Source organism: Eubalaena glacialis, chromosome 6, assembly GCF_028564815.1.
Source record: "Eubalaena glacialis isolate mEubGla1 chromosome 6, mEubGla1.1.hap2.+ XY, whole genome shotgun sequence".
Taxonomy (NCBI): domain Eukaryota; kingdom Metazoa; phylum Chordata; class Mammalia; order Artiodactyla; family Balaenidae; genus Eubalaena; species Eubalaena glacialis.
Genome location: NC_083721.1, coordinates 99,997,912 through 100,010,763, shown reverse-complemented (window position 1 = coordinate 100,010,763; position 12,852 = coordinate 99,997,912). Strand labels below are relative to the sequence as shown.

General features: G+C 36.1%; 1 protein-coding gene across 1 annotated transcript in view; it reads right to left on the bottom strand.

Annotated features, from left to right (window-relative positions):
• ZBBX (zinc finger B-box domain containing) overlaps positions 1-12,852 on the bottom strand; it is a 115,574-nt gene that overhangs the window by 77,530 nt on the left and 25,192 nt on the right. Inside the window, exon 7 of the mRNA XM_061193464.1 lies at positions 10,604-10,699. Within this exon, the coding sequence (XP_061049447.1) occupies positions 10,604-10,699 (96 nt within the window). The remainder of the gene's footprint in view (positions 1-10,603; positions 10,700-12,852) is intronic.

The following is a 12,852-nucleotide window of genomic DNA, read 5'->3' as shown; positions in this document are numbered from 1 at the left end:
TCTCCAGGTGTGTATTTCTGCCTTGCTTCTGTCTTAAATAAACAAACAGTTTCTCTGTGTTCTCCCCCACATGTCTCACTGTGTCTCTAATAATAAACTTTGTACCTGTTTTTACAGTTTTTGCCTCCTTAAGAAATTGATTTTTCACATGGGGCAAGAGCCAGGGGAACTTTGCATCTAGCCTCTAGCCCCTGGTGGCTAGGATTCCTGGTTTTCATTCAGGCTACCCAGGTTCGATTCCTGGGCAGGGAACTAAGACCCTGCTGCTGTCTCTCTGAGATCAAGATGGAGCTTCATCTCTCAATTTTTTCACATTATTAAAATATATACTCTATTCTTAGAGCAAATTGTTATTTTGCTTTTCTGATGAATCCACCTTTACAGATAGTCTTAGTACAAATTTATTCCCTAAAAATAGGCTTTACCATAGGGCCAACTCTGAATTTTCCATGAAAGTTGAAGTAAAAGGTATCCATAAATAAAGGACTTGACCAAAGTTTTTGTCTACTGTTAGGATCAAAAGAAAGAAAGAAAAAAGTCAACTTCAGGCCAGCTGAAAGGTAAAGAAACAAAGGACAGGAATTTCCATATAGCAGACACCAGAAAGAAAAACAGAGTTTGAGTAGAAGTCCCCATATAAGTACATGAAGAAACAGGAGAAAACTAAATATTTATAGGATGAAAGAAAATTGCAGCAGAGAAACTCACAACAGAATCATGTTTCAAATCCAGTTCTGCTCATTATATTTCTAAAAACAGATATGAAATTTGCATGAGTAGTACAAAAATGTCAATGGTATAAAGAACTACTTATTGCAAGCTAGTTAGGAATCAAATTCTGGAAGTGTGAAATTCATGTGACTAAAGTTTATTGCTTATTCCAGCATCATTTCAGTATAACTTTAAGTAGAACTTAAAGGACCCTTAGATTTACCTTTCCTCTAAAGGTCTAATGGAAACCACAGGTTTTATTAATCAAAGATTTATGTGTTATTATTCCTCCTTGACACATAAGGGATAATAAAAAAATAAGCAAGTACCTGGACACAGGCCTCGGATTATAAATGCAATTTACTATTCAATAGACAGTAAATGTCAAATAAAAGTAATCTGGACTCAATATTTAGTACTATCATAAAGTAACGTGAGAGTAACAAAATAAAACACACTTAATGCCATTAAACTATTTAAAAATAAGACAATACAGCATATAAATGTAATAGCTAAAAAAATAATATATTGTCAAAAATTTTAAATCACTTGATATTAAGAAAAATAACAAAATGTGTTCTCAGCCTTTCAAATTTTATTACAACATTAAAAAGTCTATTTAGAGAGCAATCTTAAAAGTGAGCCAGAATAGCAACAAGAAAACAACGTAGGAAATTCACACCTGCAATCTGCTTTCTATTTGCAGTTTTGATGCCATATAATTATGCACTATATTAATTATCTTAGCAAGTACTTACTATTGTTTTCAACTAATATTACATGTATAATGCATCCAGATGAGTTAGCTGCTTTTAGCAATTATGCATATTTGAGATACATGAAGAACAAATGATTTAATATGCAATGATTTGAATAACAGATTTTTAGGCATAGCAGAATAAACTAACTAATAAATAACAATCAGTAATTTGTCATTCGTTTTCTTATACATAGTAATGCTACTACTATGTATAAGTAGTACATCACAATTGACAATTTTTATCCCATAAATACCAATGAACATAAAATATAGTAAAAAAAAAAAAGAAAAAACTACTGTAAAATTTGTCAGACTCCATGAAAAACCTGTAAGATAATATGGGTAGCACCTGTAAATTATAAAGACTCCTCAAATAATCAGCATCGATGTGATTGATTAAAGGTTCAGACATGTGGTTAGACTAACGATTTTTTTTTAAACAACACACATTCATTATCTCATGAGTTCCATGAGTCAGAGTCTAATTCCAGCTTAACTGGATGCTCTGCTCAAGATCTTAGAAGGCTGCAGGCAAGGTGTGGGCCAGGCTGCATTCCTTCCTGAGTTTGGGGTTCTCTTCCAAGCTCACAAGGTTGTTGACAGAATGCAGTTCCTGAGGCTACAGGACTGAAGTTCTGGTTTTCTTGCTTGCTGCCAGCCTGAGGCTGCTCTCAGTTCCTAGAGGCTGCCCACACTTTCTTGCTATGTGGCCCTCTCCCTCTCCCAGGCCCTCTCACTACAGGGCAGGTTACTTCTTTAAGGCCAAAAAGAGGATCTCTCTGACCTCAGGGAGGGCCTCGGTCTCCCTTTTAAGAGCTTTCATGTGATTAAGCCAGGTCCACCCAGAATCAGCTCCTTTTTGATAACTCAAAATCAACTTATTTGGAACCATAATTACATCTGCAAAACCCCTTGACCTTTGTCATATTCTATTGGCAAGTCACAGGTTCTCAGACTAATGATCTTTATGGTCCCCTCTAATATTGAGCTTCTATTATTTTCTATTTGGAAAGTCTGTATTTTTCTAAAATTTTACCTCACTGTATTTTCACAAAAGTCTTCCAAAATATGTATTACTATAATACTTTTTAAAACATCCCTAAAACCAAAAGTAACCATTTCATTAATTCTTTAGAGTCATTATCATTAAAATACTTTGTTTTCTAGATTCTAAATTTAGATGGTCTAAGAACTGCATTGAATTTTTACAAATACTATATCCTGACTAATAAAACCTAATGCCTGGAGCACCTGCTATGAGCAGAATACTTTTATATTTGTTGTCATTTAATCAGATCCTCACAACATCTCTACAAGCTTCTGAGCTTGCATATATGAGTTTTATCTTAAAGATTCTTTTAGCATAAATATTACAGAAACACCCTCTTTTCCCTTTGAGATGAATTCAGGCCACCTCTGCATTAAACCCTAGCACTGCATCTTCCTTCTCCACTGCATCTGTAACTCTGTCACTTGATTCTGTAATATACTCCCTGAACCACTAATGTTCTTCCAATTCTTCACTGGTGGTAACAGAAGCCCTGCTCTTACTTTTCTACACACTTTTCAAATGTAGTCTTTTCCCTTTCCCTAGCTTTTCCTAGTACTGGCACCTAAAAATATCATCATCACAGTTATGGTTTCACTGAAGTGCAGGTTATTAAAATGTCCCATATTTAAAATATGTCTCACATTTTGAAACTGTCTTCTCAAAAATCCTTATCAGCATTTCTCCAAGGAAGATATAAAATGGCCATAAGCACATGAAAAGATGTTCAACATAATTAGTAATCGGGAAAATGCAAATGAAAACCGTAATGAGATACTACTTCACGCCCACTAGGTCAAAAAGTGAGATTAATAACTGTTGGCTAGGGCACAGAGAAATCAGAACTTTCATATTCTGTTGATAGGTGTGAAATGGAGCAGCCACTTTGGAAAACACTCTGGCAGTTCCTCAAACAATTAAATATTAGAGTTACCATACAACCCAGCAAGTCCACTACTAGAGATATAGCAACGAAAAATTAAAACATATGCCCACAAAAAGCTGTCCATAAATATTCACAGCAGCATTATTCATAATGGCCGAAAGGTGGAAACAGCCAAATGTCCATCAGACAATGAATGGATAAACAAAATGTGATATATCCATACAATGGAATGTTATTTGGCCATAAATAAATGAAGCACAGATACATGCCACAACATGGATGAAACTTGAAAACATTATACTAAGTAAAGGCAGCTAGTCAAAAAGACCACATATTGTATGATTCAATTTATATTAAATATCTAGAATGGGCTAATCCATAGAGGCAGAAAGTAGATAAGTCGTTGCCAGGGGACTGCAGGGAGGATGGTAGAGGAGGATGGGAATAGTAGCAAAATGGTACAGGGTTTCTTTTTGAAGTGATAAAAATGTTCTACAATTAACTGTGGTGATAGTTGCACATATCCGTGAATGTACTAAAATCTATTGAATTATAAACTTTAAATGGAAAAGTTGTACAGTATGTGAGTTATATCTTAATAAAACTGTTTTTAAAAAATTCTTGTCTATGATGCCTCTATAAGTGCTCTTGATCTGTCTTTTGGGTAACCCATCATTCTGTCTTTAGAAATTCTGGTTAATCAAAGACTTAATTGCAATGCCCTCCAAGGAGTCTACCTGGGTAAACTAAACTTTCAGACTCACCAGGCTGTCAGCAAACCCCTCTTGGCAACAGTCTGCTCACAAGGATAAGAACAGGAACAATAGTTTACCAATGGGACGGCATCAGTTGTTATTCTTGGGAGTCCTGGCAATAGTTCACGCAGAAGTACAGCTCAGATAGATGAGGGAGAGACCTGGTTTAGAAGCCTTATTTCCCACCAGAGTCAATCCCCATCTGCAGGTTTCCAGAGCCCCACAGCCCACGTGCCAGCTACAAAGCTCACCATGTTCAGGGAGCTGTGGCTTACCCCAAGTATTTATAGTCCTCCCGTTAGATGCAATTTGCCAGTGAGGAGTCATGTTTACCATGAATATGTTGTCTAGGAACATAGGTGACATTAGGACCTTTATCTGTTTCCCTGGAAAAGAGCTAGAAAGCTAACTAAAGGTCAAATTCTCAGACACAAGAGGAAAAGCTTTTCTTAACCCTTCACCAACATAACATATTAACATACCATATGTTCTTTTAATTGTCCAACCTTTGGTTTTCAAAATTTAGAGAGAAATAAACTTTGTCATTTAAAATGTAATTTTAAATTATTTCACGAGCTTGAGCATATCATTCAGGATTTATTCATGCTTTCACTCATTCAAAAATGAGATTTTTACATGCCAGGTACAATGTTAAGCACTAAGAATACAGTGATGAACATGACAGAAACAGTCCCTCTCCTTACACGATTTGAAATTTATCAGAAGAGATAAAAGAGTAAAAAGTCAATAACAATATAGTTTAAAAAATCCTTTGACAGAAGTTCAAAGTTATAATCATATTGAATCATACAGAATTATTTATATTTAAGAAAGAAAAGCATGCCAATACTCAGTTGTTTATATATATTTTAAATATTTTATTTTTTCTTATGTGTAACACTAATATTTATAAATAGCAAATTTATAATTTTTTTAGGATATTGACATTACCTGGACTCTAAAATCATGTGAATTTATTATAATTCTTTTTTGAGGGAACATTTACTCCCCATCCCTATATTTCTATCTTATTTGTGAGACTTTGGGAGAAGAAAGTGAGTGTGCTGACCTCTGCCCCTTCTGGGTTCTCCAAGGGCTACCTGTCTAGAGAGGGATGTATTCCAGTCTAGATCTCCTTTAAGGAGTTTTTCTGGGTACGTCTTGCCCTGTCAAAGGGAAAAGTCTATAACATTGGGGCAGGGGGGAGGGCAAAAAGTTCAGTTCCAGGAAATATCAGGAAGCTGATCTGTCTGAACACCCATGCTACAACCACCAATTCTGATTGTATCAATAATAAAACTGATATTTTGATTTCTACCTTCTGACTCTAATACCTATTTCTCAATTGGTTTAGAACATGGAAAGTGAAGAAAGAGATGGTATATATTGCCCTTCAAAAATTGCAGTACACTCTAAAACTGGCCAACAATTATCTATACTGTAATCTCATTCTGAATTACATATTGTCACAGGTCAGGTTGGCCAGGAAACAAATTCTGAGATTTGCCTGCCTGACTTTTACTGGGGAGTTCTCTGAGAAGAACACCTGTGGGCGAGTGAAGGAAGCAGAACTGGGCAAAGCAGAGAGTTGAATTTGATGCAATTGCCAATCCCAAGGGAGGAGCTGTGATGGCCCATCAGAGTTGTTCCCAATTGAGGCAAGAGGTAGCTGGGAATTTGTACCCTAACATAGACCAGATATTGGCCCAGAGGATGGGCTGCCTCCAGGGATGGAGTGTAGGCTTGGAGGTGGCAGTTCTCTTTGGGCAAAGGCAATTCCAGGGGAGAGACTCAACTATGATACAAATGCAGGCAACATTCCAGACAGCTAGGGTAGTGAGTGTCTCATTTCTAAAGAGGAAGATCTGGGTGGCACACATAGCATCTACATTATGTGTGTCCACAGCATTTAAAACGGGTACATTAGGATCATCCAAGTAAGCAATCACGATATTAACCAAATGACCAGCTATGACCTAAAATTACTGTATTATCCTGAACATTAACAGAATAATGGTAGTGTGAGCCTAAAAGCTGATACTGGTCATTGTCAAATGAAAGAAAAAAATCTACCATAAAGTCGGAAAGCATAAATAGTATTATGATAACTGAGGTCTGCCTGGTAATTATTTTCCTGTAGGTATGTTCAAGCAAACAAATATTCTCACTTATAATCCATATTTATGTAGGTATACCTTACTTCGTAGACAAAAAAGTGAAGAGGCTGCATATACATGCCTCATATTAGAAAACATAGAAATTCTACCTTAGTTATCTCTTCTCTCATTACTAACCACCCCTCTTCCCAAGGTCTCTCCTTTCTAGTTAAGAAAATCTCCATTCTAATTAAGAAAATATATATACCAGAATCTATTAATGATTTTCTTAATCCAGCCTCCCCTTGCGCATGTCATACTTCACAATGAAATGCCTTTCGTTTGTTCCCCCCCCCACCCCGTTTTCCCTTATCTCTGATTAACCTTGTCTCTTCTTTGATCTTTTGTTGTTAAAAGGAAATAGGAATTCCTGATATATTGAGGCCTTATTTTTCACCAATGTGAGGCTTACCAAGTGAAAAAGCCTTTTGTTTTAACCCTTAGTGTTGAAAATCATTCTAAATACAGAAGTAGAATTTTCATCCTTAGTAATTCCCCTCATGAATTTACACATCATTTTGCAGATAATTAACTATTTCACAGAGGTTAGAGAAGGTTAAAAACAAAAACAAAAACTTGTGCTGAAATCACTTCCAAGTATTAATCAATCGTAAATCAAAAGAAAGACCCTTTGAAATTATGTTAGCCAACATGGAAATGGTAATAGTTTGTCTTCAATTTTTCAGGGATTTATCTCTTAAGTGAAACAAGATATGCCAGGACAAAATGCTCCCTACTGACTGTGAACTTTGTAAAGACTCACTGGTATGTAGGCTGGGGGCTGAAATGATTAACAACACTCAAAATAAGCTATTCTTCATAATAACCAGAAATGTCAACATAGGTTAAATAATATAAAGTATAACCGTCATTAGCCTAGAATGCTTGCTTTTTATATAGTAATGCTTAATACTCAGATATAAGATGTCTGCTCTAACTTCTCAGATTAGGTATGAATTCAACAGTCAACAAAAAAAAATCTCATGACTTCTTTTTCTTCGTCCTCACAGTTCACGTATTTTTTAAATTGAGATACAGTTGCTGTACAATATTATATAAGTTACAGGTGTACAAAAAAAATCTCATGACTTTGACAGTTACCAAAGTGGTGGAAAACTGAAAATGCTATGGCTGGTTAATGAGGGCTAAAGAGAAAGAGGTATTCACTCACTGCTGAACAATGGCCATCAGGCCAAGACACAACAGCATCAAGAACCTTACCTTAATGTACAGGGAAGAATGATGGAAACAAGAAGAAAAAAAGCAAGATGACTGAAAAAAAAAACACAAAGGGCTAAATAGTGCACAGAAATAATAAGAAAATGGCAGATAGCTAATGGGACAATTGATTAAATTCAAGATGGGATGGCAGAGAATGGATAAGGCCATGATAGAGGAGCAAAAATAAAGTACTAACCGGAAGAGCAAATCTCTGAGGATGAATGTGTAGCGACACATATTACATCAGCTAGTTGAGACCTCCTATTAACTGTTCTAACAGCTACTGATCAACATAATGGGCAGGAGTCACCAATATATAGTGAGACTCTGTCCACTGTACACTTTACTAAGATCGGAAGGAGTAGGTTATACATTCTGAAATAGCTTCCTTTAAAAAAAACTTTTTTTTTTATTTTAAAATTTTAGTTGAATAAAATAAAGGGTCAAATTTACTTGAATTATCTAAAAAAAGATAGCTCCTTCAAAGTATTTCATTACTTAGCAATCTGGGTACATAAAATGATGTCATATACAAAGAGAGTAGTAACCATGTATGTTTAGCTCCCAATACAGGTGGTCTCTGTTTGCTCTTTTCTAAGGGTCAGCCTCACAATCTGACTTCCCCAGCAGACAATGAACTTCCCAGGAAAATCCTCAAGATAGCACCAAGTAGCAACTTTGGTCTCCACAGACTAGAGGGCAATCCAGAGGAGTAACATAAATATAGAAGATATATAGTTATTTATCATTATTTAACTTTAAAATATATACATAAGAGAATTCCCGTATTTGAAAAAAACTCTCAAGGATTCATTATTACTTGCTATGCTCTTTGATTTGTATACATATTATGAAATTCATTTATGTTAATTTCTAGAGATGAATGCATCTTCTACAATTAGAAATTCACTAGGAACTTAAATACCATTCTACTGTTTCTGGCTTACCAACCTTTCCTCCCCTGCAACCAAAACTAGAAAATGTGATGCTGGGATGAGATGAAGCTTATACTCAGTAAATATTAATTCTCTCACTTCAGCATCAATTCCACATTTAGAACTTTATAAGAATATAATTTACAAAAATCATGTTCTTCTATGTTAAGATATCGAATATATCCATTTTAATGACATTAACATGGAATAGAAAAACACTCAATGTTTACTATACATATGCTATGTCACACTACTTTTAGTAAGCATGATTTGACCCATGTCATATCTGCCTCTGGATTACAATAAACCATATCATGGCAAAGTTTGACTGTGTTTTGAAATTGAATGTGGGCGGGGGGGAGGACTGAGAGAAGCAGAAAGGGACAGAGGTCTGGAAGAGAGAGGGGAAGGAAGGGAGAGAGAAAAGAGAATCAGACTTAGATAAATCTTGAAGGTCAAATACTGAAGTTGAGGGAAGGAGCCATGTCTGATTCTTCTTTGTACCCTCCACACCAGCTAGGACAGTGCCTAAATTCACTGAGCAGTAATTCAGAAAATGTGCTGAATAAATCATTGAATGGAAAATTCTAACAAGAATTCACAGTGGGATAATTACACTCTTTACCCTTACAGTGGCGTGCCTTTAGTTAAATTCTATATTATTTGCATATTAACAATTACACTCACTTTTGTATACATTAATTTTCATTTCCTATGACTGTCCGGTCTTAGGATACTTCCTGAGGCAGGGGAGTAGTTGGTGGATTTCTTTTTGTTTTCCCTCCATCACTTCTGCCAGAAGGCTCTAAACACTGACTAGCCACTCAAAAGTTAACAGACTTGGGCTTCCCTGGTGGTGCAGTGGTTGAGAATCTGCCTGCCAATGCAGGGGACACGGGTTCGAGCCCTGGTCTGGGAAGATCCCACATGCCGCGGAGCAACTAGGCCCGTGAGCCACAACTACTGAGCCTGCGCGTTTGGAGCCTGTGCTCCGCAACAAGAGAGGCCACGATAGTGAGAGGCCCGCGCACCGCGATGAAGCTTGGCCCCCGCTTGCCGCAACTAGAGAAAGCCCTCGCACAGAAACGAAGACCCAACACAGCCATAAATTAAATAAATAAATAAAAATTAAAAAAAATAAATAAACAGGAGCTGTTGTTTAAAAAAAAAAAAGTTAACAGACTTCGGTAAATACTGATAAAAGTAAGGTCAGTTTTATGCTTTGTGGTTATCATGACTTGGGTCATCAGCATCTGTGAGAGCTACCAATATTTATATATGTTGAAGCAACATGTAAAGATTGAAGTCTACCAGTGATCTTTCTAAATACAGATAATATCAATATTAAAATTTACAAGATAATATTTAATCCTTCAATCCATTATACAAGGTACTCGATTCTCACTTTTATTTCCAGGTCCTTAAGAGGAGGATCCTAGGGTTATTCATCTGTGTAGGGTCACTGCCTAGCACTGACCCTGCACAATGAATGAAATCTATGACAAAACAATGCATCATCAAACGTAACTGGTATAATGTTATATCAATATTTAACCATATTTATTGTTTAAGTATTAGAATCTTAAAGCCATCTGACAGGGTTTGAGTTTAGGCATTTCAAAAAACAACAACTATATGAGGATAAATAAAAGTTTGTGATATGTACGAGGAAAAGTAGAAACCTGAGAGATAAGCTTATTTAAAAAATAGTGGGGGAGGACAAATAAAAGACAAATTTTTTTTAAATAAACATGAGAAGAAAACAAGAGATTTCTATTTTAAAACTAGATAGAAATAATACTTAAATCATGTGTTCATTTGAAACCACAATAGATAAAAATATTGTCTAATTTTTAAATGTCAAGTTCACAGATAGAATGTATAGTGTAAAAACTCTAATCAAGCTAAGTGTTTCAGGAGCTATATTAAAGCACAGTTTAAACAGCAAAATAAAATCCAGATTAGCATTCAGTAAAATAATTTTAAGTTATATGTAAAGATTGTAGATAGTAGAATTTTACAAATTAATGCAAATCATCCTAAATTCTAGATAATTAAACATGTTTTATATGTCTTTGTGTTGAAACATTTTATAAATACACTACAAGTAAAGCGTTTTAAAAAGTCATACCTGCAAAAGAGTTGTTCTATGGAGTTTCAGTGCCCCCTTTTGATGAATTTTAGCAAAGCATCCTGAACAATAATCTTCTCCACATTCAAGGCATACCTTAAAAGATATTGAAAAATCATACAATCTTATAAAATATGACTTTGAGAAAATATGTGCATAAAAAATTCATTGCTCTCATCTTTACTTCTCCAATTACACACCTAGATGTCAGCAGAATTGAGAAGCCCAAGGAAACGGGACATTTGTCCCAGTTAAGATGTAACTCTGAGAAAAATTAACTTGTAAACTTTAATTACTCTCATAGCAAAATAAATATAATAGCTGTAAGTAGGTTTTAGATATATGTGTTAGGTGCATGTATGTATATACAATTTCTGAATAAATCACTAAAAAAACGGCAACCTCAGATCAAACTTCTTAACCTGGTAAAAATTAACAGCAACATCTCTGGGTCAAAACTATTTCATTATGAGTTCTTTTATCTTTCTGTATGGATTTACATGACACAATTAGTTTCAAAGGATGTGTATACTATTTGTCTCCAAAAATCCCCGCAGTCTTCTTTGAACAGCACTACTTCACTGGTGATTCTCAAAATGTGATTTTAAAAGCATTCTTAGAAGATTCCTCAAAGGAAAAAAAAGTATAAGAAAAAAACTGGATGGATCTTCATCAACATGTCAGCAATGTTTATGACTGGTGAAATGATTACAGACAAGTGTGTATTTGTCATGCAAGTTCTCTATGGTGCTAAAATGTCATTCTTTAAATTTTCAGATAAGTTGGAAAATGTGATATACCTCTACCTATGATGGTGCCAAGCAAGGGTGAAAGTGAGAAAAGAACATGGAATTTTTACTGCAAGAGTAATTACTACTGTGCAGACGTACAGCCACTCTAACACCCTTTACAGTATGATAAAAAATAGTGCAAATGGCTAGTAGCCCCCATTTTCTTGAGTTTGGCCTAGGTTCAGGACATCCAGTAGTACAAATAAGAAAGCATGAGGCCTGGAGAGAGACAGTCAGAAAGTCTGTGCCAAGGAGCTCACGCTCCCTTTAGCTCTCTTTCATTTCCTCTCCCTTTAGGGTGCCCACCACCCTTCTCCCCCTTCTTCCTCTCCCCTCTCAGGGTATAATAAGCATAAAGCAGCTGGGGCAGACTGGGAGAGACAGACCAGGTTCTTCTGCCTTGTACGGGTCACTGGTGACCTGATGCGCAATTCAGTGACACTTCTCAAACTGTACCATGCATACACATCTCCTGGGATTTCCTTGCAGTGCACACGCTGGTTTGGGAAGTCTGAAATGGGACCCAAGATCCTGCATTCTAACAAGCTCCCAGGTGATGCCCATGCAGCTGCTGGGTGCAGACCACACAGGGAGTAAGAAGGCACTAGAGTGTATTGGATGAAGAAAAGGAGACTAAACTTAGGGGGGTATAAATTAGGAGTTTGGGATTAACAGATACACACTACTATATATAAAATAGATAACCAACAAGGACCTACTGTATAGCACAGAGAACTATTCTCAATATTTTTAATAACCTATAAGGGAAAAGAATCTGAAAAAGAATATATATACAGGGCTTCCCTGGTGGCGCCGTGGTTGAGAATCTGCCTGCCGATGCAGGGGATATGGGTTCGAGCCCTGGTCTGGGAAGATCTCACATGCTGCGGAGCAACTAGGTCCGTGAGCCACAACTACTGAGCCTGCGCGTCTGGAGCCTGTGCTCCGCAACAAGAGAGGTCGCGATAGTGAGAGGCCCGCGCACCGCGATGAAGAGTGGCCCCCACTTGCCGCAACTAGAGAAAGCCCTCGCACAGAAACGAAGACCCAACACAGCCAAAAATAAATTAATTAATTAATTTTTTTAAAAAGAATATATACACATATATATATCACTTTGCTGTATACCTGAAATTAACACAACATTGTAACTCAACTATACTTCAATAAAAAAAAAATAAAACCCAATAAGAGTCCATTAATTTTTAAAAATTGTATTGCAAGTTCCCACATGATGATGCAGTTACCTACAATAATGTAGCCATGTTTATTAAATATGAAATGATTAGGACAACACTCCAAAAATAGGTTAAAAGAGTAGGAAGTTGTATATAACTAAAATGAAACTAAAAAGGAAGGGTCAAATAACAATAACAATATCCACAACATTCAGGGAGCACTTACTCATTGTTCTAAGGGCTTCGTATGTTCCATCTCATTTAATCCTCACAATAACCT